The 25,395-nt window shown below is 47.9% G+C and overlaps 1 protein-coding gene across 2 annotated transcripts in view; it reads right to left on the bottom strand.

Annotated features, from left to right (window-relative positions):
* Nucleotides 1-25,395, bottom strand: part of TTYH3 (tweety family member 3) — a 129,220-nt gene that overhangs the window by 44,458 nt on the left and 59,367 nt on the right. For both annotated transcript variants that reach the window (XM_075565615.1, XM_075565616.1), the window contains exons 3-7: nucleotides 18,305-18,416; nucleotides 16,856-17,076; nucleotides 14,665-14,760; nucleotides 8,523-8,595; nucleotides 8,211-8,286 (exon numbers count right to left, since the gene is read on the bottom strand). In XM_075565615.1, coding sequence (XP_075421730.1) covers nucleotides 8,211-8,286; nucleotides 8,523-8,595; nucleotides 14,665-14,760; nucleotides 16,856-17,076; nucleotides 18,305-18,416 — 578 coding nt within the window. The remainder of the gene's footprint in view (nucleotides 1-8,210; nucleotides 8,287-8,522; nucleotides 8,596-14,664; nucleotides 14,761-16,855; nucleotides 17,077-18,304; nucleotides 18,417-25,395) is intronic.

Here is a 25,395-nt window from a genome sequence, read left to right on the forward strand (position 1 = left end):
CCATCACGTACTCACCGCGTCACACAGAGCGGCCCATCACGTACTCACCGCGTCACACGGAGCGGCCCATCACGTACTCACCGCGTCACACGGAGCGGCCTATCACGTACTCACCGCGTCACACGCAGCGGCCCATCACGTACTCCCCGCGTCACACGGAGCGGCCCATCACGTACTCACCGCGTCACACGCAGCGGCCCATCACGTACACACCGCGGCCCATCGCGTAGTCACCGCGTCACACGGAGCGGCCCATTACGTACTCACCGCGTCACACGGAGCGGCCAATCACGTACTCACCGCGTCACACGGAGCGGCCCATCACGTACTCACCGCGTCACACGCAGCGGCCCATCACGTACTCACCGCGTCACATGGAGCGGCCCATCACGTACTCACCGCGTCACACGGAGCGGCCCGTCACGTACTCACCGCGTCACACGGAGCGGCCCATCACGTAGTCACCGCGTCACACGTAGCGGCCCATCACGTACTCACCGCGTCACACGGAGCGGCCCATCACGTAGTCACCGCGTCACACGGAGCGGCCCATCACGTACTCACCGCGTCACACGGAGCGGCCCATCACGTACTCACCGCGTCACACGGAGCGGCCCATCACGTACTCACCGCGTCACACGGAGCGGCCCATCACGTACTCACCGCGTCACACGGAGCGGCCCATCACGTACTCACCGCGTCACACGGAGCGGCCCATCACGTATTCACCGCGTCACACGCAGCGGCCCATCACGTACTCACCGCGTCAAACGGAGCGGCCCATCACGTACTCACCGCGTCACACGGAGCGGCCCATCACGTACTCACCGCGTCAAACGGAGCGGCCCATCACGTACTCACCGCGTCACACGAAGCGGCCCATCACGTACTCACCGCGTCACACGGAGCGGCCCATCACGTACTCACCGCGTCACACGGAGCAGCCCATCACGTACTCACCGCGTCACACGGAGCGGCCCATCACGTACTCACCGCGTCACACGGAGCGGCCCATCACGTACTCACCGCGTCACACGGAGCAGCCCATCACGTACTCACCGCGTCACACGGAGCGGCCCATCACGTAGTCACCGCGTCACACGGAGCGGCCCATCACATACTCACCACGTCACACGGAGCGGCCCATCACGTACTCACCGCGTCACACGGAGCGGCCCATCACGTACTCACCGCGTCACACGGAGAGGCCCATCACGTACTCACCGCGTCACACGGAGCGGCCCATCACGTACTCACCGCGTCACACGGAGCGGCCCATCACGTACTCACCGCGTCACACGGAGCGGCTCATCACGTACTCACCGCGTCACACGGAGCGGCTCATCACGTACTCACCGCGTCACACGGAGCGGCCCATCACGTACTCACCGCGTCACACGGAGCGGCCCATCACGTACTCACCGCGTCACACGGAGCGGCCCGTCACGTACTCACCGCGTCACACGGAGCGGCCCATCACGTACTCACCGCGTCACACGGAGCGGCCCATCACGTACTCACCGCGTCACACGGAGCGGCCCATCACGTACTCACCGCGTCACACGGAGCGGCCCATCACGTACTCACCGCGTCACACGGAGCAGCCCATCACGTACTCACCGCGTCACACGGAGCGGCCCATCACGTACTCACCGCGTCACACGGAGCGGCCCATCACGTACTCACCGCGTCACACGGAGCGGCCCATCACGTACTCACCGCGTCACACGGAGCGGCCCATCACGTACTCACCGCGTCACACGGAGCGGCCCATCACGTACTCACCGCGTCACACGGAGCGGCTCATCACGTACTCACCGCGTCAAACGGAGCGGCCCATCACATACTCACCGCGTCACACGGAGCGGCCCATCACGTACTCACCGCGTCACACGGAGCGGCCCATCACGTACTCACCGCGTCACACGGAGCGGCCCATCACGTACTCACCGCGTCACACGGAGCGGCCCATCACGTACTCACCGCGTCACACGGAGCGGCCCATCACGTACTCACCGCGTCACACGGAGCGGCCCATCACGTACTCACCGCGTCAAACGCAGCGGCCCATCACGTACTCACCGCGTCACACGCAGCGGCCCATCACGTACTCACCGCGTCACACGGAGCGGCCCATCACGTACTCACCGCGTCACACGCAGCGGCCCATCACGTACTCACCGCGTCACACGCAGCGGCCCATCACGTACACACCGCGTCACACGGAGCGGCCCATCACGTACTCACCGCGTCAAACGGAGCGGCCCATCACGTACTCACCGCGTCACACGGAGCGGCCCATCACGTACTCATCGCGTCACACGGAGCGGCCCATCACGTACTCACCGCGTCACACGGAGCGGCCCATCACGTACTCACCGCGTCACACGGAGCGGCCCATCACGTACTCACCGCGTCACACGGAGCGGCCCATCACGTACTCACCGCGTCACACGGAGCGGCCCATCACGTACTCACCGCGTCACACGGAGCGGCCCATCACGTACTCACCGCGTCACACGGAGCGGCCCATCACGTACTCACCGCGTCACACGGAGCGGCCCATCACGTACTCACCGCGTCACAGAGTGCGGGGACTCTGGTATTAGCCACATCACAGGGTGTGGCGGAGAGGGGGGAGGTTTAAAAATGGAGCTCTCCCCAGAGCCCAGTGCAATCTAAAGGTTACCGTGGTAACCAAGTTAATTACGAAAGTCAGGATATTTTAATACTAAAAATGCATATATTTTTTTTACTCACATTGTAAAGTTTAAACCAGGGGTCTCAAACTCAGTCCTCAAGGGCCACCAACAGGCAAGGTTTTTTGGATATCCCTGCTTCAGCACAGATGGCTCAATCAGTGGCTCGGTTTTTGACTCAGCCACTGATTGAGCCACCTGTGCTGAAGCAGGAACTGATTGAGCTACCTGTGCTGAAGCAGGGATACCCATAAAACCTGGCCTGTTGGTGGCCCTTGAGGACTCAGTTAGAGACCCCTAGGTTAAACTCACATATGTTTCTGTGGGGGGAAGTGGAGGAGGATTGCCGCTTTAGTGAGAATGAAAACAAAGAAAAACCTGGCGCCAAAAGTTCATTGGATAATCCTGTACTCCTCAGGGGATCAGCACACTTGCTTGACAGGCCATATAGGGGAAAAAACACAAACAGACACAGATCATAGTGCAACACTGTAGGGTTAAAACAGGTCTACACTAATACACACACTGCACATATAACATAGAGACTCCTAGTGACTATAAAAACTATTTATTAAATAAAAAGAACTATGCCATAAAATGGTTTGGACAAATGAGAACACCGCTGGTCATCCAGATATGAAAAATCAATTAATTTTTAATTGGTTAGGGTATATGTACATGTCATTCAGTGTCAGTCTTTGTAGCCCCTGAGGAAGTGGAGTAACATCCACGAAACGCGTAGGGCAGGTGACACAGTCACTTTGAGCTTGGTATTGGACTTTTTGGGACACTTGGTCACATTTGAGCCCCATTGCAGCCGTTAGTTCTTGGCATACAGGACGTTTGTACTGTCCCTTTAAGGGCACGTGCACACTCGCGTGCAGGCACGCTGAGACAGCCTGTGTAACCGGAGGAGGAAGTGAGGAGAGCAGCCTCACGTGGAGGAGAGCTGTGAGCCCCACAAGCAGGCCTCCAACACTGCCACTGTTCCTGTTAACCCCTGGAGGGAGAGTCAGCACGAGAGTCACGGTGCAGCAGGAATCACATCTCTGCAAAGACATCAGCAGCAGCCGGAAGACTCTTTGTTGCATTGCCTGTATTTGCCTTGCTGCTTGTAAGTAGGGCTCTGATTTTTCATATCTGGATGACCAGCGGTGTTCTCATTTGTCCAAACCATTTTATGGCATAGTTCTTTTTATTTAATAAATAGTTTTTATAGTCACTAGGAGTCTCTATGTTATATGTGCAGTGTGTGTATTAGTGTAGACCTGTTTTAACCCTACAGTGTTGCACTATGATCTGTGTCTGTTTGTGTTTTTTCCCCTATATGGCCTGTCAAGCAAGTGTGCTGATCCCCTGAGGAGTACAGGATTATCCAATGAACTTTTGGCGCCAGGTTTTTCTTTGTTTTCACTTTCACTTTCTCTGTCAGTACTGACAGTATTACTAGGCAGCCTTTATATATATATATTTTGCAATTGTCACACTGGTGTTTTAGTCTTTAGCGCTTGTGCACATTTTTTCTTTTTCACATTTTTGCTTTAGTGAGAAGCCCAATTATATCCTGCAAGGAAACAGAACGCTCCCGAGCTCTTCTGCAGAAAGCTCAAGTGCCCGTTAACCCCCAAGGCAATTACTGTACTTGAAAGAATGGATCCGTCTTGCAGGAGAGTCAGGGATAGGCCTGGGTCTTCTGTAGAATATGGCATCCCATATATCAGGACATCCCTTTGATGCTTTAAATGGAATTCTTACCAGGTTCAAAGTGTGCCGCTGCTAAATTACACATGCAGATGGAACCTTATCTACAAGGGAGAACGGTGGAAGAGTTGGGATCACAGCTGCCTCATAATATGAACTTAAAGGGGCAATCCATCCTAGGACCAAAGCAAGCTAATTCCAGTGACATGTTTAAGGGGTCTCACCTGGGTAATTTATACCGAAATCTGACACCTATAAGTATTTATATTTTAAAGTGAGACTTGAGAGAGGCTTGATTTCCTCTGGCTGGTACTTTCTGTGTGATGTCACTGTGTGATGTCACTGTGTGATTGTACAGCCAGAGTCCCCCCTCTCCAGCCCCCCTTATCTTTATTGGTTCCCTGTTAAGGACAGGAGGGGATAAGGGAAAATAAAACAATTTATTGACAAACATTTCCCCATTCAGAGGCCCCTAAGAAATGTAACTGGCAACTATGAGGGAATGTTCGTTTAACTAAAATAAAATAGTATGTTACAGGGTCTAAAAGGTATTATGTCTCCAGTAGAGATCGCAGCAACCACTTAACAAAAAAAAAGGTTGAAATCCACTGGGTTAAGGAACCCTATAATGATATTGTGAAATTCTGCGGAACTACAACCCTCTCTAATATCGTGTCTGAGATCAGATGCATTGTAAGGAACCCCAACCCTCTCTAATATCGTGTCTGAGATCAGATGCATTGTAAGGAACCCCAACCTTCTCTAATAGAGCGTCTGAGATCAGATGCATTGTAAGGAACCCCAACCCTCTCTAATAGCGCGTCTGAGATCAGATGCATTGTAAGGAACCCCAACGCTCTCTAATAGCGCGTCTGAGATCAGATGCATTGTAAGGAACCCCAACCCTCTCTAATAGCGCGTCTGAGATCAGATGCATTGTAAGGAACCCCAACCCTCTCTAATAGCGCGTCTGAGATCAGATGCATTGTAAGGAACCCCAACCCTCTCTAATAGCGCGTCTGAGATCAGATGCATTGTATGGAACCCCAACCCTCTCTAATAGCGCGTCTGAGATCAGATGCATTGTAAGGAACCCCAACCCTCTCTAATAGCGCGTCTGATATCAGATGCATTGTAAATTCTTCTGCACTTGGTAACATTTTCAAATGGCCTGAAAAGTGCAGGGAACCCATTAGGGGCGCCCGGGAAACCCCTGTCGAAAAACACTGACAACCCCTTTACTATGAGAGAAGAGCCTGTGAAGAGCACCATAAAGCAATTTTTCCAGCATAAAATAAGTTAGAAACACTACATTATCCTATTAGCCGCCTAAACGGAGTTATCCCTTTAACCCTGCTGAACCCCCAAACCTATTTTGTGATGGAGTTTATGTTAGCCAGTTAGCAGCTGTGACAACATAGCCATTAAGGACATGCTGTATCATCGGACCCCCCTCCCCCAGCAATAACACAGCGCTGCGGTGCAACTTCATCCAAAAAACCTTGCACCAGCTTTTGGACACTTTAAAAACCACACAACACCAGCACACAGATGCATTTTTATATTAACCCTTTACTACTAGTTGGGCCAGCATTAAAATAATAGGAAGGTTTAGAGCAGGGGTGGTCAACTCGAGTCCTCAAGAGCCACCAACAGGTCAGGTTTTCAGGAAATCCCTGCTTCAGCACAGGTGGCGCAATCAGTGACTCAGTTAAAGACGGCGCCACTGATTGACCCACCTGTGCTGAAGCAGGGATATCCTGAAACCCCGACCTGTTGGTGGCCCTTGAGGACACGAGTTGACCACCTCTGGTTTAGGGTCATACAATTTTTTGTTTGCTGTAAAACCCCAGGAAAAACATCCCCCCTTCTCCTGAGCTCTCATTATTTTTGATCGGTTTCAAACATTCCCTCTGATGACGCCTGCATTTGGCATGTATACATACGCATGTATAAATACGCATGTATATATACACGCATGTATAAATACGCATGTATAAATACAACATTACCTTTGCACTTGAAAAATATATCTGCTGGTAAAACAATATTTTTCTTAATATGTTTTAATACTGGGGCCCATGTAATAACTATTTCATATAGCGCTTTTCTCCCAATTACCGTATATGGCGCGGTACACAGCACATAGGAATATTACAGGCACTTCCCACTACCCCCCCCCTCCACCCCCGGCTCAACAACCCTTCAGCACCTCTTCCCATTCCCCCCGCTCAACATCCCTTCCTACTCCCCCCCACTCAGCAACCCTTCAGCACGCTTCCACCCCCCCATGCTCAACAACCCTTAAGCACCATTTCCCAACCCCCTGCTCACCCCTTCCCCCGCTCAACAACCCTTGTTATTCCACCCCGCTCAACATCCCTTCCTACTTCCCCCCCCCGCACAGAAACCCTTCAGCACGCTTCCACCTCCCCCATGCTCAACAACCCTTCAGCACCCTTCCCACTCCTCCCCCACTCAACAACCCTCCATACTCTTCCCTTGCTCAACATCCCTTTCCACTCCCTCCGCGCTAATCAACCCTTCAGCACCCGTGCCCACTCCAACCCCCCCAATGTTCAAAAGCACCCCCCCTTAACAACCCATCAGCACCCCTGCTGCTCAACAACCCTCAGCACCCCTTCTCCCCCCCCCCCCTCCCCTTCAGAAGGACCTCTTCGTTTAACATCCCGAGACTCAGGTCCAGGGCCCTTGGAAAGCTGTTTCTTGTTGTATTACCATAGTCTGTACCTTTGCAGTCCCACTGGTTTCAAGACCTATTTATATCCTAAAGTTGCCTTCATCTTTGTAGCATAACTTTACAAATGGTTTATGATGCCAGCCCTGAGTACTACAGGATATAACTGGTACTAAATTAGGTTACACAAGAGTATTTCTATCAAGTACTCCCAGGCTCAAAATCAATCCTGCAATGCAGTCCTTAAAGAGTAAATACGACTAAGAGTGAACTAAAGACATTGCATGTTAAAGAGGTTAAATGAGGGTGATTATACCTTAAGACAGGGGTGCTCAACTCCAGTCCTCAAGTCCACCCCCCCCCCCCTCCTACAGGTCAGGTTTTCAGGATATCCTAGCTTCAGCACAGGTGGCTCAATCGAAGGCTGAGCCTCCTGTGCTAAAGCAGTGACTGATTGAACCATCTGTGCTGAAGCAGGGATATCCTGAAAACCTGACCTGTTGGGTTGGGAGCATGAGAACTGGAGTTAGCACCCCCTGCCTTAAGAAAAAATGAAGTCGAACACGCAGAAGTATTTTTATACTTATAACATGTTAAATTAATGCTTGAGAGTTTGTTTTTTAACCTCGTCTTTTGATAAAACGGTCAGCCCCCAAAGCCGGAGAGGACTTGTTATTTTTGTCCATTGTTTGTATAATATCTAATCATACCATCTTTAGTCAAAACAGATAAACATTAGTAGAGAAAAAGGGGATACACGCATACGTTTTCCTGCTGCATGGGACTGGCCGTATAATGTTATGGTAATTTAAATAGGTTCAGCAGACAAGAAGCTTCCTCAAATCGTACATACATAGTCCAAAGAAAAAATATTGTATGACGCACAGCTTTACCTTTTTGATCAACCTATATCAGAACTGGACCAGGCACTTCAGCACTCACCCAACACCTGTATACATACATACATACATACATACAATCGTATACAGGAGCGGTCTGTCTCGTTAAACCACTTATATTAGGAGTGAGTTAAAAGGAGTGGGGGAGATATATTGGTTTCCATTGTGTCAAGTCAAAACGTAGCTGTTGTAGGAATCAGTGGGAACAGTTACCTGCGCTCAGCACATCTCTGTCCTTTACCACTGCGGAGACGAAGGTGTCAGGATTCACACAGAAGTCACTCGAGCCCTTTGGGAACACACAGAAGTGACTTAGAAAATTCGGCACATTAGGTAAAGGTGCCCAGTATGGGATAATCTGTTTGCCTTATAATAGAAAGCAATGCTAGGGTATGCAGCGTTCCAGCCGTTAGAATAAAAGCGCGCCACTGAAAACCGTTGGGTTTAAGAGCTTACAATCTAATGGCCTGCACAACGCAGGCAGCGACTTGACCAGTTGCTTCAAGCATAATTGTCAACACTTACCACAGCAACTGCAAGCTCCAGACCCATGGATGACCAGCTTATGATGAGAGCGAGTACGCCGAGGAAACACACGCTGTACAAAGACGAGAGAGAGGCGAGCGCTAAAGTCAACATCGCAGGGAGAAAACGATAGACTTCGCCATGTTGTAACTTGTACAATAATATAACACACAGCATGACACATCACGGGCGTGGTGCACCTTACTGCAGCGCTGCGCAAACTTTTTCCTTTGCGCCCCCCTGCCTGCTCTCCCCCCCGTACCTTCTCTCTGGCGTCATGTGACGTCGCGTTACCCTGGGAAGCCGGCTGAGAGCAGGTCAGAGGGAGTTGCACAGAACTCGCACGCTCCCCCGGCATTTCATTTACATGTTGTACGGAAGAGCGCGGCGCGTGGCCTCTGCAAGTGCATGCCCCCCCCCCCCCCCCCCCCCCATCTCCCCCAGAAAATGTCACGTCCCCCAGACTTACTACAAATGCATGTTATCAAAACAGAAGCAAAACCTGTAATATCCATACGGAGGCACAAAGTGTGCAACACGGACCACTAAAATGAAGTTGCTGAATATAACCAATTGGGGGAGAATAGTATGCATTTGCCATTATTATAATCTTTCATTTGTATGGCGCCAACAGATTCCGCAGCGCAGTACAACGTGGGAGGGAGAGAAATAACATTGTGCGGCAAGAAGAGTACGTATGTGTTAAAACAAACCGACAATAGGAAGGAAGTCCCTTCCCCTAGGAGCTTACACTCTTTTACAGCTATTTTCCCTAGCAGTACTCAAGGGGTTAAGTCATGGACATGAGACTTCTGAAAGTTGAAATCCCAATTTGATTTTCACATACTTTCGGCCTGTATATTAGGGGGGGTTACAATTCTCTTTCAAGTGGGGAGAGAGTAACCAACCGAAACAAGCGTGAGAGAGAAAATGTCACTGCCTTTGGAATGTCTTTGCCATTCACGGCCTATGATATACCGTATATTGATTGATACATATTGATTGATATATATTGCTGTAGATCAGACGACCTAGAACCTCCAAATTATTTGTTTTCGAGGTCTGCGCTAGAATGTAACCATATCCACCCGCATTACCCCACAAATGTCATCCATCCGCTCCGGTCTCATACATTCTGCTACCAAAGCAGGGTCACTATAGCTGTACTTTGAATCATTCAATAACCAATTAAACCTCCAGCTATCGTTCATGCCACAAACTGGTTAGAGAAGCAATGCCAGTTTCAACAGCGATTTGAGTTGCCAAGAGAAACGCACAGCACAACCAGCAGAACACCGGTGCCTGCTCGGTATGGATTCCATTTGTTCTACGCCATTAAACAGGAGTTGACCCTCGTTGAAGATCTGAAGTTGTGGGAGCACAATTTCTTACATTTGTTTTCGTGGGAAAGGAAAGACTTCTGACTCATCCTTTACCCTCACGCAACCTGCAAGCAGAAGCCAACTACGCAGATAGCATAAGTACAGATAGATAAAACAAAACAGCGAAGGAGCTTCAAAGTACAGCTATGTAGCCACTGAATTAATAATGAGGATTAGACACTTTCAAGAGCTTTGAGCTCAAAGCTAAGAGAAAACCCAAATCTTCAGGGCAGATAAACAGGTAACGTTAGGACCACAGGGAAATCCTGCTGTAGGGAGATGGCAGATATCAAGCAATAAACAGTTTGAGTAAGACAATCTCACTTTAAACACATCATAGAAACAGCAGGATAATGTTACCAGAGCAATCATAGGTTACATTCACGTTGGTAATAATGCTTATAGTATCCTTATATGGTGACACGTACATATGCAACCATGGGGGGGAAATAATGGAGAGAATATTGAAAGTTTGAAACACTACAGTACATGGCAGAGTGTAACGGGAGCCATCTTTAAAGGTTTAACCAACCAATGCTGATGTGGAAAGCAGGTATTTCATATTAAACAAATTAAATAGGATATTGTCAACAAAGGGTAAAATGTTGGACATGCTATTCCTAGTAATATACCAAAGTGTAGTAAAAGAGATGAACCGTTCGCCGATGGTCTTATAAAGAAATATATGTGTTTCTTTAACACAGATCAACGTTGCGGCCCTTTTCCAGAATATGGGACCGAAACGTTGAGGGGGGTGGGGGGGAGGTTCATCTCTTTTACTGCAGTATTTTCCCAAATGTTTGCTGGAAGGACGGGAACCCAAGGCAGAACTTCCGGAATTGTGAGCGCTCCTCTTCTTCTCAGTTGTTGTAGTGTCCTAGTTGTGTGTGAGAGAGTTATTGTAGTGTCCTAGTTGTGTGAGACACAGTTATTGTTGTGTCCTAGTTGTGTGAGAGACCTTTATTGTAGTGCCCTAGTTGTGTGAGTGACGAGAGTTGCGGACTAGTTGGGCAAAATGGTTCTCTTCGGCTGCCAATGTCTAATCTTCGATGTGTAGTATTTCAGTACACACACACACACACACACACACACACACACACACACACACACACACACACACACACACACACACACACACACACACACACACACACACACACACACACACACACACACGAAAGGCAGGTTTAACCCACCAAGCATTGCAAACAGCTCTGGTCCTGAATGGTGTGTGTGTGTGCATATATCATCTTCAGCCCTTGTTGTCCCACTGCTGGATGCAGCCTCCCCAATCATCTCCCAGGTACTGTGGTTTGCGCCTCTCTTCTCCACGTTGCTCTAACACATTTTCTGATTTCATCCTCCCGTCTTACTTTTGGTCGTCGTCTTGGTCTTTTAATCTCTCTTGGAATCCAGTCGAGTACCATCTTTGTCCAACGATGATGATTTCTTGTTACAATGTGTCTCATCTTAAACCTGCCAAGAGTTGAATTTTCCCCTGGAATAATGATATTCCTTCCGTACAAGGGAAGAACGTTTAGCTCATCGGAGAGGGTTGGGGGTGAAAGAGCAGGTACAGCACTAAAACTTAAGCAGGGCACGTCAGCGCTGCATGGGGATGCGATTTGCAGTGTTCGAGCCAACATCAGGTTTCCTGTAGTGCTTGAAAAGTAAAAGACTTGGAAGCAAAAACCATACACCGAAGTACATAAACATTCCCCACTGACCCGAGGCGTCCCGTTTCACTTAGTGATTGGGAGTCCTTGGGGACAGTGGCAGAGACATTTGCGGCATCATTTATCGATTACGTCTCGGATAAAGCACGTTGATTAAAAATGCTCTTACAAGAACCACAGATCCACGTTTCAAAACCCTAATAAAACACAAGAAAAATTATAATTGGCTGTCTTGAAACAGCAATCCAGCTGGCTTGTGTTGCCATGAATGTGGCTTGTGTTGCCATGAATGTGGCTTGTGTTGCTATGAATGTGGCTTGTGTTGCCATGAATGTGGCTTGTGTTGCCATGAATGTGGCTTGTGTTGCTATGAATGTGGCTTGTGTTGCCATGGTGACTGTGTCAAGTCCAAGTTTTTTTATTTCTGATAGTTACATTTGTGCGCAATGTGTGCAACTTGCGGACAAATCATACCGGTTAGATCAGGGGTTATCAACTCCAGTGCTCAAGACCCCCCAAAAGGTCAGGTTTTTCAGGATATCCCTGCTTCAGCACAGGTGGCTCAATCAGTGGCTCAGTCTTCAACTCAGCCACTGATTGAGCCACCTGTGATGAAGCAGGGATATCCTGAAAACCTGACATGTTAGGGGGAGGGGGATTCTTGAGAACTGGAGTTGAGAAACCCTGGGTTAGGCGATTGGGAAATGTAGTTCGGATCTCTTATTCAGCACAGAACCATGGGTCCCTAAGCTAATGAGTACCACCTAAGTGAAACCCACACAAGCCTCCAGAAGAGCATCATCTTCTTTGTCACTTTGAATATGGATCAATGTACGGTGTGGCCGCTTGTGCGCGTCATGCGCCGTCACGTTGCAATGACTACAGGACTCCATGGCAGCGCTGTGTTGCCATGACACCGCATGAGGTCACGCTGTCACGGCAGTGCGCCGCCTTTTGATGCCGCGGCGCCCTGATGAGGGACACTGCAGGAGATGGTGAGGTAAGAGGCCCCCGCACCACATACCCTGCATCGAGTCCCACAATAATCCCAGCCGACCTGGGCACAGGGAGCAGGGGCACTTGTGCTAAAGACGGGGCAGCCATGACAAAGTGACTTGTCCATATGTAATTGGGTAATTATAGAAGTATTTTTTCCTCCCGTTTTCTTTTTAAAGCAGCCGTTGTAAGATATCTCCGCAATCTCGTTTTGATTTGTAAAATCTGACGCTCTGCCCAGGGGATGCAAACGTTTGAAACACTAAGTGGCCGGGAGGTTAAAATGCAGCTCACCCCAGAGCCCAGCAGTCTACATGTTACCACGGTGACCTCAGAAGCTAGGAATCATGATTTTTAACCTACAAAAAAAAAATAAACCTGGTACATTATAGGAGTGAAACTCATATAGGCTTCTGGGAGGACTGCAGCTCTAAAAAGCTTTGGAAATACGTTTGTAGAATTACAACCCAGAGCCGAGGATGAATCCTTATGAAATGACTTGGAGAGGATAAGTCTCTGCTGCGTAACTCCCACCCCAGCACTGTTACTGCAAAGTAATCACGTCATGTTATTGATCTTACAGTTTGTACAGTGCTGGACCGAGACACTTCCGAAAATGTTGACACCCTTCCTCCTGCAGCGTCACAGCGTGAATTCACGGCGCGATGCCACATGGCGATGCGTTGCTATTACAACGTGAAAACCCCTGGAAGAAGTCTGATTAGACGAAACGCGTTGGGACTTTTATTTCTCACTTGCAAGGACTGCACTAGACCCCGGGAGCTGTCTGGAGCTCTGTACCCCCTCCATGTGATATTCCCTGGTGTATGGCCATCCCTGGGGTGCATTGAGAGTGGGGATTCAGCTGATTCAGTGCAGATTTTTCTGGTAGTCTGGGAGCAGCTCTGCTTTTGTTTTTATCTCACAAAGATTTAGTCCTTTTCCTGCGTCCTTTTCCCTTTTTTACTGGAGGTATCCTGTGACTCCAGAACCACCCTCTGAAGTTGGTCACTTTTAACAACCAAAAGCCAATGTGTATAACACAAAATGTGAGTGTATATGTCGTTTAGCATTCATCTTATACTTATATATACAGTATCACACTATTTGTGTTTCATCTGTTCTATTGAGAATATCCTGCGTACGGTGAGCCTGCGCGACACTGCGAGTCCTGCTGCTGGAGACGGTGTATATCATCGGAGGTGTCCTGATAACGGAGAGTCTGCAACATCAGTGTGGTTAAACTTAGCAACCGAAATGCCCGTTAGATTTCACGAAATGTGAGTGCAACACTTTCTTTGCTAACATTGTTATATACAATATCACACTAGTGTGTTATTTTTTTTCTTTCTTCTTTTTCATATATTTCCCATTTTGATGAGACTGTGCGCATTGAAATCCTCCCCTTCTACTATTCATGTGGTTTAGAACGAACCCACGTGCTACCCGGTGCGGCACCCATCAAGGGAATTTATATTTATTGTCTACATTGGAACTACAAGTATCCTTTTAGCTCACAGTATTCTTTGCGCTTGTTTTCCCCCCCCCCCATCTCTATTACAACATGATGCCACATGACATCCCGTTGTCATGGAAACGCGCCACCACGCAACGCTGAAATAAGAGGCGGTAAAGAGCGCGTTCCAACCTAGACGCCATCTTCAAGTGTCCGAGTCCTGTGCAGGCTCGTCAATGTCGAGGGACATTTAAATATGGCGCATCCGAGCTGCAGGCGCAGGACTCGGAGTGGCGGTGGCAGCAGCAAGGGACATTGACAAGGGCGTTCAGCCACGTGGGATATTGGCGATGCGGGACAGGTCCTGCGCGCCCATCCCCTGCTCCATCAACATCCCCGCGTGGCTGAGTGCCCTCGTCAATGTCTCTTACCGCTCCGAGTCCCACGCTCGCCTGCCACTCCGGCGCCATCTTAAAATATCCTTCGACATTGACGAGGCTGCCCAGGACGCCGACGTTTTAAAGATGGCATTGTGGTCGGAGCGTGCAGTGCTCCCTTTTTGGTTGGTGCCCCGACCAGCCCGCCCCCGAGTTTGTAAGAACAGAAACTGCTAATCTAATAGTTTTACTTACCCTCCCAGAATGGCCTTGGAGTTCCGGATCAGCCCAAACAGAACCAACAAGCAGATAAGGACATGGAAAAGAAGCAGACCCAGGTACCCCAACCACCTACAGACAAGAAGACATAGGGCTTTAATATCAGCCCAATATTCGTTTTGCAGTGACAAGCAGCACTTAAGAATTCAATCCTAGGCAAAAACAACAGTAACTCAAATTAATCTTGCGGATAAAGGTCTTATACATGTGTCCAAAAAGTTATCCACTATATATATATATTTTTAAATACGTTTTTAATCTGCATATTTTGCTACTTTCACCTGCCTTTTTCCCCCCTCCGTGCTTTGTGGTTAAGGGTGCAGAAAGATCAAATGAGAAATATAAATAAATACCACTAAATACAGCATGCATAATGCACAGAATACGGAAGAACAACCTGGTGATGGGAATCAGTGGAAAGCCCCAGTTATAGCCGATTCATGGAATATAACAGAAAGCTATTACTGGTTCTCTACCATTTTCAACATGTCACTCGGTAATTGACCATACTTGTTTATTGACAGTGTGTGTCCGGGGAGATCATCCTCCTAATGTTTGTGGCTGCAGACCCTTCTGGTACCATGGTGAAAGATGGACATGCTGCATTCATGATTTACTATGACAAATACAACCATCAGCAACTGCGAAAGCGTCCCACCCACCCCCACCAAAAAAAATGCCTATTCTACATATTCTGTGTAGATTTGTTGCAGGTTGGACGGAGGAAGAAGTCACCTAGTGAGGGTTCAAATGCTCGTTCCACTCTAATTTATACAGAGCTCCTGTGTTGATCCATTAACTGGTATCACAGCCTGCAACATACCTACCCTTCTAGTATTGATACATTGTGTGAAATGTAATAAGCGTTTTACAGTTATGTTTTTGGGCCTAGATTTGCAAAATCACACCTTTAAAAAGGTACACTCCTAATAACGAGCACAGAAGCTCATGCAAAAGTACTTGCTCTTAATGCAGCAATACTATATCCCCCCCCTCTCTTTCTTTCTTATTTTTACATGTAAAGCATATGAATGTAGTATAATTCGACATTCTTACATAAAATGGCAATCGTGTGGTAATCCTGTTCTAAACCCGGATTGCGTGCCTAATGAAATGGCCGCCTTCTAACGTTGTGCTGCAGTTTGTGAAATATGATATGTCACATTATATTACGAAGTGTAACACATTATTGTTACAGCTTCCAGAACACAGCAACAGATCTGTTTGTAATACTTTGTTGCCAAAGGGCAGAGCTAAGAAAGGTGTGCGTCAGCCTGTTTAATGGGAGGAAGCGGATATGACTTTCTAAATGTTTGCTATAGAAATCAAAGAGAGATCTGTATGTTAAAAAAAAAATCATCAACAGTATTATCTAATAAAAAAAAAAAAAACATAGGATTTTCCCTGTTTTGCTGCTTTAATGTTCTACGTGTGCCGGTTTCTTAGGTGCAGTTTTAAGTTTATAATCATGTCAAAACTCAACAGAACTATTCCCTTCACCAAAAGACCATTGAAAAAACGCTCCGTTCGTTACATTCCGGCACATATTCTGAGCTAGGAAACACAGCCAAGAAAAACAGGGAGGTTTCAGCAAAAAGAGCCTAAAATGTAATAAGCGGTGCGTCTCTTAATACAGCTAGTATGAGGAACGGGTACTTTATTAAATACACCTGGTTTAACTCAGGGACACGTCGGATACATGCCCAGAACATGTTACAAGAGGCGGTTATTTTCTTATACACCTTACTTAGGAGGATTTGGGATTTAAAAGTAGGGTTTTATGGAATCCTACCAAACATTCAACTTTCCCGGGGGGTTTGAAGAAGTTAAAACTGCCTCGATTTGTAGCTCTGTGTTTTGTTAGCCACAACATCTTTCTTAACATTGTATGAAATATGTGCAGTGAAATGTTCCACTCACACTGGCAAACCCAACCTATATGTGGCAGGTTCCCTTAATAATGGGTTGAAAAACGTGTAATTTTTCTACTTGTCTCACGGAAAAGTTCCCTCAACCCAATCAACGCCAATGGAAGATGAAGAAATCTGCTGCCTGTTCCTACCAAAATCTTCCTAAAAATAGGGTCACATGCTGACCAGTATAATACCATTTAGGACTATACATTAATTGTGTTCGCGGTGGGGGTGTGATATGTAACACTGCTCACCTGTACCAGTCATACAGATCCACGTGGGCTGCCAGGTCATCCAGGGAAACCTTGGAATTCCTCCAGAACGGTATTTCCGAGGTTTGCTGGACTAGCGTGTACAGGAGACCCTGAAGTTTCTGGACAATGTGAAGGTAATCGGTATGTTTTGTAAACATTACTTCCAGCTCTACCAGACTTGGCTCCACTGTTTGGTTCAGAGTCACTGTTGTATCGGAGACCTAGAAAGCATCGATACAATGACGAAAACCTAAAATATACAGCTAAATGTATCCGGACTAAAACCTGAAACATACAGCTGCTGTGTCCCACGTTTGGTATTCCTCAGGTGCCATTTGGGTTCAGTGAGAAAGTCTTTATAAAAACCAGTTTATTAAAAAAGGTAAAAAATTGGAAGCATCTTGTATTTGTTACTTGCATCTAGAGTGCTTGAAGAATCACAGACACAGACACACAGACACCTACATAGTCTGAAAACATTTCCCTGCTTATTTCGATTTATATACACACAAGGGATGGAAACATTTTGGGAACCTAAAACGTCGCCTCTGGCGCCTTTGCTGTGTGCTGTGCTGACTGGCCTGTAAGTCACCGCCGCGACAGGCCACAGCGCCCCCTATTCCTGCTTTGCTAGCGTGACAGCAATGAAGGATAGGGCGGGTTTTTCCCGGTGGTGGTGGTGACAGGTGAGTCCGAGCTCTGCCGTGCGGGTGGTGGTGGGGGGAGGACAGCGGGTACCAGCGATGTGCGGGGAGAGGAGAGCTCCGGGACTCATCCCTTGCCTGCCCTAAATTCTGATAGTGTGGTTGTGGCAGGTAGAGGTGTTTTAACAATGTTGCAAGGTAGAGAATGTGTCAATAAGTGTGTGTGTCAGTGAGTGCAAGCGAGTGAGCAGGTGAGTGCAAGCGAGTGAGCAGGTGAGTGCAAGTGAGTATCCGTGCGACAGATGCACACGGACACACAAAGCCACAAATAATATGGGGGGGACTTTTCCCTTAACACAATTGTGCTGGAGCCTGCAATCTTTCCATGTTTGTCCCTCCGATACACACGCACATGTTGCCAATGTTACTGCACCCGCCCCTCCAGTATGCAGCGGACTCTCAACGGCTTCTCCCGCTGGTGCGTCGCTGTCTACTACACATGTGTGCGTGTGTGTGTGTGTGCGCGTGTGTAAAGCAAATAAAAATACCACTTATGATCACATTCACGTCTCAGAAATGTACACAGACCTGCCTTTCCCCATTAACTCTTTGCATACAATGCTGTCAGGGATTGTGGGTAATTACATGCAAATGCGCACACTGTCACTTTTTGCTTCTTATCCATTTTAACTTGGATCCCTATACGCTAATATACCATTTTTAATTCCCCACCCAATAATTCTCATTATCTCCGTTCAAAAAGATCCCAGCCAGCAGTGACACCTCCCATTTCCTTGTTACGTACCCGGTCTTGGATTCCTGCCATGGTGCGGTTCACATGTCTCAGTGAATATGTCACCCTGTGGATTCCATCGCTGGTCTCCCCGTTGCCATAGAAACCGACAGCAATGCCAGCGCTGAGGGAGAAAGGCAGCAGAAGCTTCATTTTTATACAGAAAACCAAGAAAACACCAACTCCTCCAATCTGTGACACGGAAAAGGGGGCTCGAATCCCATTGAGGAGGAGGTTGAATGAAGATTAAAAGGCTGTTGGGGGCTGAGTGATTTCAGATGACATCACAAAAGCCTGTCTGGCCTGGGCATGCAGGTCAGGGTGCACGGAAGATATGAATCCAGCAGGATTATTACCATCCTTCGCCTCCTCCACAAGATTCAAGTAAATAATACAATAATCACACACTGACAAATTCTGCAGGGGGGAAACATGGGATACATTCCAGAAATACCCAAAGTGGCAGGTACCTGGTGAAGAATACATTAGGTTGGTTAATTATGGAAGATGACAAAACAGCAGTCCTACACGCGGCTTAATTACATACACATCAACACACTGACCCGTTTCCTGGGCCACTTGGAGGAAAACAAACATAATTATACAGGCATACCCCGGTTTAAGGACACTCACTTTACGTACACTCGCGAGTAAGTACATATCGCCCAATAGGCAAACGGCAGCTCGCGCATGCGCCTGTCTGCACGTCCTGAACAGCAATACTGGCTCCCTACCTGTACCGAAGCTGTGTGCAAGCGGGGAGACTATAGACTAGAGCCTGTTAGAAATGCGTTATTTACATCAGTTCTGCATGTATATAACGATTGCAGTACAGTACATGCATCGATAAGTGGAAAAAAGGTAGTGCTTCACTTTAAGTACATTTTCGCTTTACATACATGCTCCAGTCCCATTGCGTACGTTAATGCGGGGTATGCCTGTACTACTACAGTATATGCTGTTTAGATGTGATAAATAATTTGACGGTTCCAAAACATTCTGAGAATCGTCAATTTACCCAGCTAGCTGCAGCCTTAACTTGTGTTAGAGATGCTAATATTTCTTGCTGGCAGTGTCATTTAGACTTATTCTAAAGCATAAAAGAGAACCTAACCTGTGAAACCCAGCAGCTGTGTAACTTGTGCGAATATCACAGCTCTCCCACGCCATGTAAACTTCTATAAATTAGACTAGAGCAGCCTGGCAGTGTAGAAGAACAGCTGACCTATATTCTGACTGAACTAGATGTGCAAATATATAACAGCGCAGGGACATCCTCATCCTCGGCATATTCTTATAATAGGCAATGGTAACGATGCAGTTACAAGGGGTTCATTCGTTCAGCATATGATAAATGCTTTTGTTTACTGTTGCTGTAATGGATCAGAAGTGAATTGACGTCCTCTTCTCATAAGCGCTTGTGTTTGGACATGCTACGTGCGGTGGAATCCCGGACAAGCAGCTGCAACATGATTGGCGTTTAAAAGGTACCCTGTGGCAGGACGGCCTGTAGCCGAGGTCAGGCAATAGTCCATACGTGTAGTTTCAGGTTAAAACAAATCTTGAGTGGCTTTATTTCTCCACATCATAACTAAACATGTGGGCACACTGTCCCTTTAAGGCATAAACAAAACATAGCAAAATAAATCCTACTCCACATTGGAAGAGCTTACTAACACTGCAAACCTATCTATCAGGCTGGCTGGCTAATCCATTACCAAACCGTTAACATATCAAACAGTCCGAAAACAATATGAACAGTTCTTACTGTGGTTTAGAGAGATACTTGTGAATCCATCTGCATAGCAGCTCGTCTATGATAATTTCTGAGTCAGCCACCTGATTACCAGCAATGACTTCCTTATATCGCATGCTGGTTGTCAGGTGTGTTGGCTCCCTTCTGATTACCCAACCATTCCTCCTGGGTTAACCCTCTGAGTGCTGGATGAAGCACTCAGACGTATGTCTCCCAGGCATAACTGTTAGTGGTTGACTTCACCATGTCACATACCCCTCTTAGGCCCGGGCCATAGAGGGGGGGAGCCGGGCTGAACCGCGCGGACGTTGAGGCTCGCCTGCAGAAGCTGTGCGATTCCACGCACATACAGGCGAGCCAGCGTCCGCGATCGGAGGTGGGGGGAGACTGAGGGAGGCGGGGCAGTGACGTCGCTGGGCCAATCGCCCGCGACGCACTGACGTCGACGTCACGGCGCCGTGACGTTGACGCAGCCCCACTCTCATTGGAGGTTTTCAGCCGACAGCGTGCTGAAAAACAGCTTGGCGCTCGGCTGAAAACTCCAAAGCCTCCGCACGGCTGCGGACGCTCGCGCGAGCCCCCTCTCAAGGCATCCTCATTGAGGATGCAGGGGCTCAGCGCTGAGCGTCCGCACGCCTCAGCACGGCCTGTCCTTGTATGGACTCGGCCTTAGAAATATACATAGATTGTGGAAGGAATAAGAGATGTGCAAAACTTTGGCAAGAGGTCGCAAACCCCCCGTAATGTGCTCCTTTTTGAGTTGCGGAAAAAGACGCAGCTGAGTCAGAGTTCGCCAGCGGTTCTCCCGAGCATGGCATGTTAATTCAATATGCCGATTTGCTAAATGCTTTAAAAAGCCCTGATGCGAGATTATAAATAGGGCGCACGCAGACGCGCACAAGTGATATTTCACGGGAAACTCTCAAAATCGAAGACTAATTCTGCGACTTTGAAGTTTGGCGAAAAGTTTCACAATGAATAGAATTTCACGAAAGCATTTGACAGTTGTGCACATTTCTAGAAGGAATAATACGACTCATACGGTTATATAGGTTTCTTCAAATGAGATTATAGTATGCGGACCAGTTAGGTTTAGAAAGCTCCGTTCACTGTAATGTTATCTATGAAAAACGCATTGTGGGAGATGCAACAAGAGCTGATGAGGAGTATTCAAGGTGAATCCCGCTGGCGCAAATGGCCGTTAGTACAGAATTATGCTTAGTGAATTCTGGCCATTGAAAGGTATCAAAGCCCACTACAAACCTACACTCCAGAACCAAGATGAATGTATTGGGCAGAGAGAATGAACAGATTTCCACTGGTGACTGTGTCTTGCGTCACATCTACAGTGCACAGAACTGCTTCTATCTTCTATTAAAGGGGCAATTCAAGCGGTTTTTGTTTCTTCATTTTTTAATGCAAGTTGGCATCAGGGGGTCTCCAGAGCGGAACTCCATTCATTTCAGCTGCGGACACCCCCAGCTTCCAGAGATACATACCGGCACCTCCTTGGGAAGTCTGTATGTGCAGTTTGAAGCCCCCGGCCACATGGGCCAATAGGAAGCTGCACCGGATTACATCACGGCTTCCTATTGGCCCGAAGGGCCCGGGAGCTTTGAAAAGCAGCCATAATGTGAACCCTGGAGAAGCTACCGGCACCCACTACGGAGGTAAGTAGGGGGTCCCCGGAGCTAAAATTAATGGCGTTCAGCTCCGGAGATCCCCTGCCGCGATCCTGGATTTAAACAATGTAAACAAAAGGCCGGCATGGATTGCGTCTTAAAGTTATGTGAGCTGGGAAATTAAAAGCCGCTGCACTCCTGCACTCCACACAAAGACTGGGATTCCTTTCCAGCAACAGCGACGCGCGCACCTGGCAGAGCCAAGCATTGTACTTCAGACCAGGGGGGCTCAACTCCAGTCCTCAAGAACCCCCCTCCCACCCACTCCCCCACTACTAGCAAACCAGAGCTCCAAACGCAGACATCACCTGAGTCAGCTAAGGACTCGTCCGAGCAGGGTGTGCAATGGGCTGTTGCTCAGCAATGCACACTTCCTCTCTCCCGAGAGCTATTCCATGAACGTACTGTACACAGGAAAGGATCCTGGTCCCTGGCGCTCAATCACTGGCTGGGGGATTGTGGAGTAATTAAAATAAAGTTTCATGTCAAACCAAGAATGTAAAATATAGGGTCTTATAAAAAACAAAAACACAACACGGAGCACGGAGCTATGAGCAAAGGGTGAGTGTTGGATGAACACTTCTGATCGAACATATGTGGATATGAAAAATAAAATGCCATTCCCGGCGCTAGTGAGAAATGGAATAAAATACCAATTAATAAAGTCCAACGGTTTGTGTATCAGTCTCTCACAATGGATCACAGTCCCACAACGAATACCAGTGGTGCCTTGATTTTCCTAAAGATGATGAAGAGAACACACAGCCATTGCGCAGTACCACAACGATATGTTAAAATCCCGTATCCCAGAAAAAAGCCTACTTACAAGATAGCAGACGTGAAAGTTCGGTGGATAGAATCTGTGCTTGCTTCAAAGGCTTTTTCTTACACCAGACCCCACGTGATGTATTTCCAGTAATCTGTCCCGAAATCCTCCATTGACAAACACACCACAGATCATCCAACCTTGCGCTGGCTCGTTACTTTTCCACAGCGTAGCCCCTTGTACCAAGCTCTTTCCCATATTCATCTCCATACCAGACCAGGAGCTCCGTGTGTGGGGGGAGGTCTGGGCAGGTTCTGTAGTAGATGTTCCTGTGGTACTGGAACGCCACACGGTTCTGTTCTTCCTCGTTTCCTGTACAATTTAAAAATGGAAAAGCCTCCTGTGTGCTTCCTCCACCACTTTATTTCTTCATCGTCTCTTTCCCGGAATTTGAAACACTGACTACACCCAGGTCACAGCTCTGTGTCCTACTGCGCATATATGGATATGATGTACTGGAATTCAGTCATCATAGGTAGTCCAATGCTAGATTGGACAAACCCCTGTGGGGGTATAAGAGGGGTATTATATAGTGCCTCTTACCCCGTACTATTGCGTGATAGTAGACTGCACAATTGCCTTCTGACCTTATAGTATTGCCTTCAATTCACTCCGTGTACCTTACGTGAGGCGGGCTCTTTAGATCTGATTTTTAAATAAAGTATAAAATATATATACAGCTCAACCCCATTATAGTGCGATCCGCTACAGCGCGGATCCACTTATAACGCAATCGCACGCACGCACGCACTAGGTTGCCTATCCTTGGTGCCCCGAAGATTCAGTTGATGTTTGGCACTACCAGCCCCCCCAAAAACAGAGCATGACATAACACACGGTGAGCTCTATATGAGCGAGGACGCAGGCACGTAAAAACAAAACAATACTGGATGGTTTTCCATCTGAAATGAGACATGCGCTAAGTTCTAAAACAGAAGAAATGCACATCATAAATATGCTGCACTAAAACAAATAATTACGCCACCTTTAAGGTGGCGCAGAAAACAGTAACGCAAAAAGTCGCACATTTCTTAATCCATAGTCCTGCGCCGATATGCAAATGTGACTCCTCCCACTTTCTCCATAAATCCCTCATCTCGTTGTCCGCGCACACACCCAAAAATGGCCCAAGTACGATTAATACATAGACGTGGCCGGGCGCAGGTATATTTCAGCGCGAGTTTAGACAAGATAACGACTTTGTGGCCACATCTTGCCTTTGATACATGGAGCCCTCTAAATTACAGCAGCGAAACACCTTGTGATTACTTGCACGCAAAACCTTCAACAATTCCCACGTACACATCGCAGAATCTTCTATATAAAAAATCTTCAATAGTGCTCTAGTCATTTAATTACAGAAGTTCTCCTCCGAAGGCTTTTAATTCTCAGAAGAATCTCAGGAGAGGTGTTAATTAATTGGGATGTCCAATTAGTGGCGCACACTTTTGTATCCGAGGAAACATTCCGTTTCTAGTGGAGATGACATGATAAAACCCCTGGCCTCCTGTGGGTTGTATCTCTCCAATGCAGGAAGGATTCTCTGCACACCTGTCCGGCTGTCTACCAGTGCATGGCAAATGGTAACCATGTTTGTGAATTGTAGCAGAAAAAGAAGAGCAGCACTCAGTCTAAGGCCGCTATTATAGTGGCCGCGGGTGCGCGCCGAGAGTACAAATGTGTGTTCCTTAATGAGGCTGTACATAGTGCGAACGAGCGCTGCAGAGCGACTGCGACTTTTGAAAATATAAATTCATTTGTTTTTTTTTCGCGCGACAGCCGCGTCACGTGAGCGGTTCAGCCAATGAGGGCGAACCAGCCTGGTGACACGTCCACCACAGCGCCAGCCTCAGTGCATGTTTCACACAAGCGAGCTCATGCCGTTACTATAATCGCGGCCTAATGTATCAGATTTTTACAAACGTTTCGATCACGCTCAGAGGACCTTTCCCAGCGATTTTCAACAAGGGTTCCGTTGCCGATGTGGTGGGGGGAGGGGGGTGGGGGAGTGGGGGGGTTGATGTCTCCATCCGTCACAAGCCCCGGCAGTGGCAAAGCCTCCCCTGTGGCCTGTGCAATCACCTCCCTCCACCGGACATCTGGTCCAACTTCTGCCCGATCAGAGGAGGAAGCTGCAAACCGGTGCAGCACGGGAGGACTCATCAAGGTGTGTGTGTGTATATATGGAGGGCTATAGTCTAGTGTGTGTGTGTATATATGGAGGGCTGTAGTCTAGTGTGTGTGTGTATATATGGAGGGCTGTAGTGTGTGTGTGTGTGTGTGTGTGTGTGTGTGTGTGTGTGTGTGTGTGTGTGTGTGTGTGTGTGTGTGTGTGTTTGTGTGTGTAGATGGGGGGAGAGAGTGTAGGGGGGAGGGAAAGGTGAGAGAGTGTAAGGGGAGGACAAGAGAGAGGGGGAGAGTAAGGCAGGGAAGAGAGAGGGGAAGGGGAGAGAGTAGAGGGAGTAGGGTGGTAAGGAGTGTAAGGTGGGGAGATAGAGGGAGAGAGTGCAAGAGGGGAAGAGAGGGGGAAAGAGGGAGAGAGATGAGGGTGGAAGCAAAGGAGGGTTGGTTTAACCAAAAGGAGGTTGAAGGCCAAGAGAGGCTGAAATCCCTGCCCGAGGCTGTGCACAATGAGCTCACTAAAGCCTATTCCTGTAAATGAAAAAGGAAATAAACACACACAAACATAAGTGTGTGGCACCATCAGAAAGGGGGAAGACATTACAATGGTGGTGGGCCGGACATATAGCAAGACCAGTGTTGGATTTAGGAAATTAAAACATCAAAACCACAACAAAGTAAGATGGAAGAAAGAAATCAGAGAGTGTTGGAGCGACGT

This window comes from Ascaphus truei, chromosome 11 (genome assembly GCF_040206685.1).
Source record: "Ascaphus truei isolate aAscTru1 chromosome 11, aAscTru1.hap1, whole genome shotgun sequence".
NCBI classification, from domain to species: Eukaryota; Metazoa; Chordata; class Amphibia; order Anura; family Ascaphidae; genus Ascaphus; species Ascaphus truei.